The sequence below is a fragment of the Diabrotica undecimpunctata genome, chromosome 5, assembly GCF_040954645.1.
Source record: "Diabrotica undecimpunctata isolate CICGRU chromosome 5, icDiaUnde3, whole genome shotgun sequence".
Taxonomy (NCBI): Eukaryota; Metazoa; Arthropoda; class Insecta; order Coleoptera; family Chrysomelidae; genus Diabrotica; species Diabrotica undecimpunctata.
In genome coordinates this window covers 202,882-213,949 of record NC_092807.1, presented here as the reverse complement: position 1 = coordinate 213,949, position 11,068 = coordinate 202,882, and the positions used below count along the sequence as shown (strand labels likewise).

Genomic DNA, 11,068 nt, shown 5'->3' with positions numbered 1-11,068 from the left:
GACAGCATATCGTCTAATGGTGTGGGAAAGTTATATTTTATCGGTGGAATTGTAAACACGGACAAATATTTGAATATTTTAGAAGAATCTTTTCGACCAATTATGGAACAACGTTTAACATCAGCGGAAGATTTTGTCTTGCAACTGGATGGCGGAGGTTGTCATACCTCAAAAAAGAGTTTAAAATGGATTGAAGATGGCATACCACTTCTGGAATGGGTTTCTAACAGTTCCAACTTGTCCCTGATAGACTCCGTTCGGCTCGCGGAGATAAGAATACGGCCGAGGTCAGAAGGCCCTGCCTGTCGTAAGAGGCGACTAATGGGTAGGAATTGAGAGGTGGAGAGCCGTCCCTTGAGGTGTCGGGTTTGTAGAAACACACACGGTCGCTTCGGCGACACGGTCACCGGTCTACACTCCTAGTATCCGAGACGAGACTCTCGTGGGACCACTCTACTCTCATTCCAAAAGAGCCTGGTGAGGTTGAACGAGCTGGGCCCGTACATACCTCTCCTGACCTTGTGTCAGGCGTGGTGTGGGTGCCCCGGCACGTACCCACCGGGAGATCCAAGAGTGGTAGAGGAGAGATCCTCGGCGGCGACCTGTCTACGCGCGAGGTGGAAATTCCTCCGCCTGCCAAACCTATCCGCCCGTGGTGTGGGAATAACGGGTAGGTGAGGTACTCGCAACACAGGTACTACGGGGAAGGTGGAGCCCCACGAAACGTTTCTGGTATACGTGGCGTGGCACCTTCACTTTGGTGTCGGACTCGTAGGGGCAGAGGTTTCGTTAACGGGCGTATGCCGAAAGGTTAGATAGCCCAGGGTCCTGCCAAGTTTTAAATTTGGAGGGCACAAATGCATCGCAATGTCCCTGATAGAGACTTTGTGGCACAAAATGAAAAAAGCTTTGAGAAAACATCCTGCCAAGTCCATCAACGAATTGAAGGAAAAATTGCAAGAAATATGGGATTCGTTTACATTGAAAACGATTAATTGCATACTATAAATCAATTAGTATCTTTTCGCATATTGCTGTATTTGTTTAATGTATTCTATTAAGGACGGAAAAGCGGTTTAATTTCATGTTTTATCTTTTCTTGATAGAGATGAAACGTAATTTAAAAGATAAATTGTGAATACTATCATACATATATACTGATTCAACGGATGGATTATATTTGAATCTACAAAGTTATCTGATTGTCGAATTATTCAGTTATTATAAACATTTTTCAGTTTATGATAATATAGTGTTGTCATTCGACGGAATTAGTAGAAAAAAATAATAGAAGCATAACTTGAATTCTTCTGTTTACTTAAAATCTCACTTCTTGTAACTGTTCAAAGATAGATGGAAAGGCACCACTTGTTTAATACTAAAAACACAGCACCGCTCGTATGAGGCAATCGTTACAAGACTTTTGAAAGAGCTGATATTATTTACACAATACCAAAAACTACAATTTCATTTCCTAAGTTAGTATTAATATTATATACTTCATTCCAGCAACTTATGACAGAATAACAAATGCATGGGCTAATTGGGAACTTTACACGTACGCAACAATCATTTCTTTTTTAATAAAAACCGAAAATTGGTTGTAAAAAATACAGAAAGACAAGTGCAAACCTGCAATAAAGAAGTGTAAGTTGCCTACATTTAGCACAATGGAATGTAACTTAGCTTGGACGATTTTCCGTTGTAGTTTTCACAAAATTTGTCTTTGGACATAAGAATGTACTTTATCACGCATTTACGATACCTTGTTTATGCTCAGTTGATAAAAGTAGTAAGACCTTTTATAGTTCTACTTTCAACCAGTATGTGGCGCCACGGTACATGCAAACATTGGATTTAATTTACTTTTATTTTAATTTAATTGCAGTATATCTATTTTAACTAACTTTGAACTTTTTAATAAAAATAAATTTGAATACATGCAGTTCCCTATTATTTATTGGAAAACAAGTGGTTCCGCAAACATTTCTTGTACGATTTGGTGGAAAGAAGTATACATTTTATATATCCATAACATATAAACGTTTTTTATGGATTTAAAGTCGATCACAATATTTAACGCGTTTTCTACATATCTGCAATTCCTAAAAGCATCTAAGTCTTCAAAAATATTCATTATGCTAGGTTTTTACAGTTAAAAGTCGAAAGTGGACACTTCTAATCTACTGTTTAATTCTTTGTCCAAGTAAATAACGTTATGGTGAATATCGATCTTCAAAGTAATTAAAAAATGAAGAATCCGCTGATTTACGTGAAATGTACAATTACAAATAATGATGTAACAACAAAATTGTGAGTTTCTACTATACTTAAGGGAATCTAAGAAATGAAATCTGCAATAAAGCATTGACATCAAAGATATGTATTCAGTTATTAGATATTTTTGAAGTGGAATTGGTATTATTAGTGATTGAATAGTGTAATGTACTGTAAATTGCATACATTTGGCGCAACACAATGATAGAAATCCGTAATTATGCAAATGATAATGGATTATTTATTGACTTCTTTCATAAATTATTAAGGTGTAATTATTAACATAAACTGTGATGAATGATTCAATTATTAATAATTTAAATTAACTAGTTTTTATTATACGTCATTGTATAGGTTAGTTCAAACAAATTGAAGTAAATTGAATTAAAAAAGAAATGAAGTACTTAGAGATTCGGTGAAATTATATTTTTCTTAATATATTATCAGTTTAGCTATAAAAGTTTTCACTTTTATCCGCAATTTCCTGAATGCATTTATTTGTCAATTTCAATGATTTAATGCAAAGTGATTTATTGCAGATTTTTTCTGTTAAAATCTTTTTCCTATATACATACACCAGACAAGACAAAGGCAGTGATACAATCGTTTTTATAGCTAAATAATAAAAACGTTAATACTAATAGTTCCTAAATTATTGCTAAATGAAAAAAAAAAAAAAAATTGTACAATACTTTACATTCTCAATTATTTTTTAATTGCATGTGTCACAAATGTTTTAATTACACAACGATCGCTGAGTTGAAAGCAGTACTAACCCTAGAACCATAAGGTGGAGTCGCCCGCAACCGTCGAATCTTACTATCCGCTTTTACAACTGTTTTCATTGTACGGGCGCGGCTAAGCGTCCATCTATCTTTCTAATTTTTAGTTATCAGTTTATAGAAGAGTGCCAGTTTTTGCCAGGTTTGAGATTTACGATAGCGGTCTCAAACGACACGTTCTTACGTTTGAAATTCTACGACTGTATTTGAAAGTTTTGTTGGAATTATTAACTTATTTATTTCTTACAATTTTTGCAGAGTGTTAGATGTAGCTACACCCGGTTGCAGCAATAGTTATGAGAGAAGACGGTCTTTGACGCAATTTGAGCTAGAACCATTGGCGAACGGTTTTAGCGACTCAGATGAGTTTGTAGAAAGCGATGAGAATGAAACTGAAGACAACATACATATAGAGGATACGGAGGATGATGAGTTTGATGCCTTAATTCTCGAAAAGTCTGATGTCTCTATTCTAAGCACCATTCTAAGCAGAAACGACACTTAACTCAACTTGCTGTAATAAACTACATCTTAATATGTAGTAATTCCCATTCCATTCGAAAACCACATGAGTCATCGACTGATGTTGTTTCAGCGCGGTATTGTTATTTGATGGCTGCAATAAACGGCACGAATAATGATCTGCATTTAAAAAAAAGTAAAAAAAAAAGAGGTAAAAAAGACAATTATAAGTCTAAAATTATTAAGAAAGCGAGGCTGTGTGGGGAAGAATATGAAAATTATAAAGGTAATGCACATAAACCAGCAGGAGACTGTCGGTAAGTTTTAAGGTTAAGATAGTTTTAAAACGTAAAATTATTATAAATATTTTTTGTATTTGTCGCTTGAAGTGCTTTGAAAAAGTTAATGTTGATTAAGGGCTGAAATACTTGCCAAATTCAGAAGCATGCTTACCAAGAATGCACAAGATTCATACTTACAAGGGCTTATAGGAAAGTGTGAAGTAAAAAAAAGACAACCTTGAAATAAAAGTTAAAAGAATAGAAGATATAACATTAGTTACTCCGTGACAGGCTCGGGTTATTTGGTCAGATAGATGTGTCAGCCAAAATAACAATTATTGGAAAGTCTTAACATTACTTCGACTACTACTGTTCACCCAAATTGAGCAAAAGTTTGTAACTAGTGGACACAGCTTTTTCTGACCCGTGATAGAGACACTGCCCTCATAGAACGCAACAAGAAACTTTCATCCACTTTAGTGGACAGATGCAAACGCTAGAGTTAAAAACCCATTTAAAGTTATCTACATGCATCAAACATCTTTTTAAAATTTTATTAACGCAGAAAATGTAGTATGGAAAGAGCTAAAGTGAAAAATAAGTCAGTCAATGTGGATACAAATTACCTCAGGTGATGCAAATACCAGACGGTTAAGAAAATCCCGCAACACTATTCAACCATGATCATCTTATTCTTTAAAGTCAACTAAAACGCTTATAACTGAAGTCACTCTTGCTGATCTTACAGAAGCCTATGAAGGGCGACTAGCAAGTAAAAAAAAACATGCCAATTTATTAAATATTTCCGATTATATTCAACTACAGTATGTAAGCTACTATCAAAATCTTAAGAGTGAATATTATTATTTTGATATGTACGTTATATAAAACATGTTTATAAGTAATTTGTTAATAATATGTACGTTTCTTAATTTCACGTGTACTTCATTTTTTACTTTTAAAACAACGTTTTAACCGCCTTGTTCTTGAACTCCTAAGTGGAGCATAGAGCTTCAGTCAAAACGCGCCATCGGGCTCTATTTTGCGCTAAGGCCTTCACCTCATTCCAAGACTTTCCTTGGCCTCTTATCTCGTCCATGATGGATCTTCTCCAAGTTTGTACTGGGCGACCTCTTTTTCTTTTCAGAACATAGTCTATAGCTATGTTAAAAAGAAACGGAGAAAGCACGCATCCCTGTCTAACTCCAGTAAGTACGTTGAATTCGTCACTGTTGATCCCATTGTGTGTCACGCTGCATTTCGCCCATTTAACCGCCTTACTTCCACACAACGTTTTAACCGACGGGGATTTAACACGTTGTTTTATTAAAATATACATACAGTCCATCTAATTTACAAACCGTTGCACGTCATCGGCGTCATAGCTCGTGACGTCACAAAAAAACACGAAATATTTAGGCGGTAGGTGTGTTCTTTGTTAGAATCACTTTGCCGAGTACACTGGCATTACAGCCACTAGACATATTTTATTATATACGCGTAGAACTAATATTTAAAGATTTCTAATGATGTTAACTTAAAGAAATAGACAATATGTTTCATTTAATTTGTATAAATGCATTATAAAGCATTTTTATGAAGAACATTATTTGTTCGGAACACACTGTAACTGTAATCGAACGAAGGTGAAATTTTTGGCATAAATTGGTAACACTTATTTGACAGTTGCGGTGTTGACACTTTTTGTACTTTATTATTTTAAATTTTAAAGTGAATACCTCTTGTTTTATATTTTTACCTATTTAATAAAATCTGTTCTTTTTAGAACAAAATTAGTGTGTTTTATTTCAAAAATGTCACGTAAGAATTTAAATAGTCGTTGTAAAGAGTATAATAATAATTATGTGACCTATTTGATTTAAAATGGATTCAGGATTTTTTTATACTTTGGATGTCAACTTCGTTCTCTGACGTAGATAATGACGTGCAATGGTTTGTAAATTAGATGGACTGTATATGTTCATAAATGCTTGGTTTGTATAACCTAAGGTTATTTTTGTTGATATTAATGTTATGCATCCTATAGTCTATCAAATTACGCCATAATTTTTTTTTCAAAATAATCAATTATAAAGTTTTTTTTTCGATTTGTTGACAAAATGTGATTTACATGCATTTACAACTCAATAATTGTTATAATTGTGGGATTAATAAATCTTAATTTCAGTATCAAATGTTGAATAATACCGATTAAACACACTGTTACAATAACAACTAAAGTTATAAATAGCAGAGACTGAAATATATACAGTGAGTTTAGTGATTTAGTGACGCCACCTTAAGGTTCTAGGGATAAAATTATAAATTTAGTGTATCGACGTCAATATAAACCATTTAATTGAGCGAAAATAGTTGATATAATCCTAGTAGAATATTAAAAAAAAGTCCACTGAGAATACAAACAACTTAAAAGGAAAAAATAAAACAAAAAAATCTTACGGAGTTCTTTATTCAGCCTATTTAATAAAACAAGCTGTAAAAAAACTGAAAGGTAGAAATATTATCAGTCTTTAGTAAAATTGGTCTTTAAAAAGTATCGCTTTAGAGACCAATTTGATGCGTAAATTCCAAATTACCGATTCGGTGTAGTTATTATGAATTTAGAAAAAACAAAAAAACCCTGAGCTTAAAATCATATAAAAATCTATTTACAATAAAAATTCTTATAATGTCATATTTTATGAACGGTGTGGCGCAAAATTCTAGTCGAAGTTAAATAAAGCCAGAAAACAACGTTTTGTTTGAATAGGGTTCTCCATCAGCCGCCATGTTTTTCGTATAGATAGATTTGACAATGACGCATGTAATTACGTTCTAATTGTTATTTCAATACGTATAATACATACTATACGTCATACGTACTGGTTTATAAAAAAAATTATTAAATAAATATTCTTTAATAAAGAAATAAATTATAAAGAAATAAAGGCTTTATAAAATTTATAAAATAATCTGTATTGTCTTTAAATGATTTTTTTCTTGATTGAGGCGGTGGCTAGAATAAGGGTCTATAGGCCTATGGGCCATTCTTCTGGAGAACACAGAATTGAAAGAGTATTCAGTACTCAGTGTATAATTACTCATAGAGTAATTATACACTCTAGAGTACACAGAAAACTGGAAATGGACATCAATAATACCCAGTTTGGATTCCGAAATGGACTTGGAACAAGAGAGGCGTTGTTTGCACTGAACGTTATGTCTCAAAGATGTCTTGACATAAATCAAGATGTATTCATGTGTTTCATAGACAAGGCTTTTGATAAAGTGCGGCATGATCACCTAATCAGACTCCTGACAGAAAAGAATTTAGATAAACGAGACATCCGACTAATAGCAAATATGTACTACAATCAGAAAGCAGTAGTGAGAGTAGAGAATAATACCACTGAAGAAATTGAAATAAAGCGAGGTGTGAGACAAGGGTGTATACTGTCACCAACCCTGTTTAATCTCTATTCCGAAGACGTAATGAATAGAACACTCTCTGAGCAATCCATAGGTATTAAAATAAATGGTGTTAGATTAAACAATCTGAGATTTGCCGACGACACCGTTCTGATCGCAGAAATACTTAAAGAGCTACAGACATTGGTGAATAAGATAGCAGACTGCAGCGAAGAATAAGGACTATCTTTGAACATAAAGAAAACTAAATTTATGGTAATATCGAAATCAACACAAAATGTTCAAAATTTATATTTACACAATGAAATTATCGATCGTTAGTTAGCAAATACAAATATTTAGGCACTTTTATAAATGAAGACAACGATAGCTCAGCAGAAATCAAAATAAGAATAGAAAAAGCCAGATCCATATTCACTAAAATGAAGAGAGTGTTCTGCGGAAGAGATTTGAGCCTTGAAATGAAACTTCGCCTGATGAGATGGTACGTACTTTCTGTGCTGTTCTACGGAATGGAGTCATGGACGTTGAAAAAGATTGATACCAAAAAATTAGAGGCATTTGAACTGTGGATGTATCGCAGAATCCTGAGAATATCATGGACCGAGAGAGTCACAAATGTCGAGGTCTTGAGAAGAACGAATAAAGAAAAGGAAGTCATATTTACGATCAAAAAACGAAAACTGCAATACTTGAAACGAAAACTGCATAGATATGAACTGCTTCGAATAATTATGCAAGGGAAAATAGCAGGAAAAAGGTCCATAGGAAGAAGACGAAACTCCTGGCTAAAGAATCTAGGGGAATGGTATAGCTGTAGCAACAACGAATTGTTTCGGTCAGCAGTTTCGAAAATACGTATAGCCCTGATGATCGCCAACCTTCGGAACGAAGATGGCACTTGAAGAAGAAGAAGTTGGTTCGCCTTGGGCATGGATGTTAAATCTTTGAATGTTTGTTTCTCAAAATACACTTTTAGCAGATAGGCCCTTCTTCTAGCTACCGCCTCAATTATGTGTTCACGTGCACTTTATTGCTTGAGTTATATTACTAACCTAACCTAACATGTTTGTTTACAAAACTCTGTTCGAAAAAAAAATGGCTGACATTATTTTTTGATGAAAAACCCTATACAACCACATCTCTTTAAATTTGTCTTGACAGAACTCTACGCTATGATCATGCAACTAACTGTCGTGGTGTAAAATTACGCTTCCTTTTGATAACCAGAAGGTCGTGAGTTCAATTCCAAACGCAGGTACATTTTTATTTGTTTATTTTTTGTTTAATAATATTCTTTTAACAGAAAAAGAAACATACACAATTCCTGTGGTGCAAATGTGGTTTGTAGCTACCATTGAAACCTTAATGAGTTTTACTTAGACCAGAATATTGCGCTACGCTGTATATAAATTAAAAATATAAAGAATAACAAAAGTATATAAACCAACACTGGTAATAAATACATAATATAAACATTACACTATATTAATGATGATGAATAAATAAAATCGAGACCTTTGTGACTACAAAATTCTTTTCTATCTATATTTTATACAAATTTTGCTACAAAAATGTGTGGAGCCTCAAAAAACAAAAATCCTTAAAATAAAAAAACTACAAAAGGTGTTAAATAAAATTTGAACAGAAAAACAAATTTATAATCTTTTCCAATTTATATATTATAATAAAAAATTTAATGCAACATAATTTAAAAAATTTAGAGAAAATAAAAAAACCCTTTTTTTTGTAAACATTTCCAAATTTTTTCATAAATTGTTAAAAAAACATGAAAATAGTATTTTAAATCGACAAATATATTATACGATATTATAAAAATTCAAATCAAAATGAGAACTAATGGTTGTGGAAGATCTACGATTCTATTTTTGGATTTTGGAAAAAATAGCTCAATTTTGAACTCGTTGAAATGTCGGCAGGTTTTAATTGAATGCGACCATTTTTGTTCGAGCCTTACTGGTACAACTAAACTCTTGAGAAACGTTGTTTATGAATAAAAGCAGCTGCTATATACAACGCAAATTTAGGTACTCGAAAATTTTTTTTTGTTTTTGGACTTCTGAAGGCGACCTTCTGAAAAATGTTGAACAACTTTCCTAAATAACAGGGTAAAATGAATTGCTATGAGAACTTTACAAAAATGGCAGCAACAACGCTAGCAATAATAGTAAATACTGTCATATTTTGTAACTATTTTTTCCCTAAATCCTTTTGTATATTTATAATTATTTTCCTTTGGTTCACAAAATGCTAACTAACAATAATATTTTCGGGTATATGACGAGAAACTTTCCTCATAAACTGAACCGGATCGCGAACTCCTTTTCTGTGCCATATACCACACATTTTTGCTAGGCGCCAACATGCCCGATCACCCAAGGCCACAAGAAGGCTATTACAATGCCGGAGAAGATTCCTGTAATTAAAGCCGCTGCCGAAAACATGCCAGCTGTGGGGGCGTACCGGTCTTCCACAGATCTGCGAATAAAAGTTATATAATGCAACAGAATATCAATTTTGGGGACACAAAAAAGATGCAAAAATGTTTACCACTTTTACCACAGGGCTTCTCTCTAAAACCCTCCTCATAGGGGGTAAAACGAAAAAAAAAAAACGATTCACTAAGAATCTGTACGCTATAGAAAAAAATATTATATAAATTTTATTGAGCATTGATTTCGCGACATTTAAAATTGCCGATCGATTCAATCGTTGTTTCTGAGAGAACGGTTAGGTTCTAAACAAAAAATGCCAATAAACGTTTTTGTCCAAAATTATCTTAGATGCGTACAGATTCTTGGTAAATTGATTTTTCTCCGTTTAAAATTGACATTTTGGACAAAATTCAGCTTGTTCGTTCGATTTTATAAGTTCAGTAATATTTTCGTCTCTGACGACTGGAGTAAAAAGTTTTGAAATGTAAAAGTGGTATTATAATTGGTAATTATTTTTTAAGAGGGTAGTAAAACTGACCAAAAATCAAAAAAGTAATAGAATAACCTAAAAAAAATTTAAGTGAAGAGCCAACAAAAATGTTTAATTGTCTTAATCATAACAAAAGTAATTAAAAAATAATGGTACTAGTGCAGTAGGACGGTACGATGTCTACGTAAAAGAAATTTATATCAATGAATTCTGCTTCACTTACTGATGATTGTACACTGATTTTAATTATCTGGAAAACATTCTTTTTTATGTAAATTTCCATTTCAAATGTCTTATTTTTAAAAGCCACCGTCATTATCCGCCATTATTTACCATAAAACATCGAGTTAGAATCTATGGAGACGGCATCACGTGACTAAAAACGACCTCACTTCGGCCATATCGTTAAGATTGTTTTGACACTTTTGACAGATTGTATATGTTTGTTTTCGTTTGTTGTTTTTTAGAATATTTTTAGTTTTATAATACTTTTATAGAAACTGTAATAATATATTGTGATAGTGCATAATAATGGTTTCTTGTTCTCAACGTAGTTGCATTAGAAGAAGCAATGTTAATAAAAAATCTTCAAGAATAACGTTCTACAGGTGAGTATACAAATATGTAAACAAAGTAATGGCCCGTACTTCAGAAAATAAATTAATAGTATTTGACTGTATTAATTTATCTTTATGTATAATATATCGTGTTTTAGTGTTTACCGTGGGATAAATAAATCATAGTTTATTAAAAATGTATTGCACTTTTTTAGATTATAATTAAATCTTCTGAATAACTAGTCATATTTTTATAGTAGTTTTAATATTATTGAGTCCGACCATGATCCCACCGCCATATTGGTATCATCGTTAGCCACGCCTACCTACGCCG

The 11,068-nt window shown here is 32.9% G+C and overlaps 1 protein-coding gene across 1 annotated transcript in view; it reads right to left on the bottom strand.

Moving 5' to 3' along the window:
* Window positions 1-6,256: 6,256 nt before the first annotated feature.
* LOC140440927 (NADPH-dependent diflavin oxidoreductase 1-like) overlaps window positions 6,257-11,068 on the bottom strand; it is a 51,343-nt gene continuing 46,531 nt past the window's right edge. Inside the window, exon 15 of the mRNA XM_072531281.1 lies at window positions 6,257-9,730. Within this exon, the coding sequence (XP_072387382.1) occupies window positions 9,604-9,730 (127 nt within the window). The 3' untranslated portion in view covers window positions 6,257-9,603. The remainder of the gene's footprint in view (window positions 9,731-11,068) is intronic.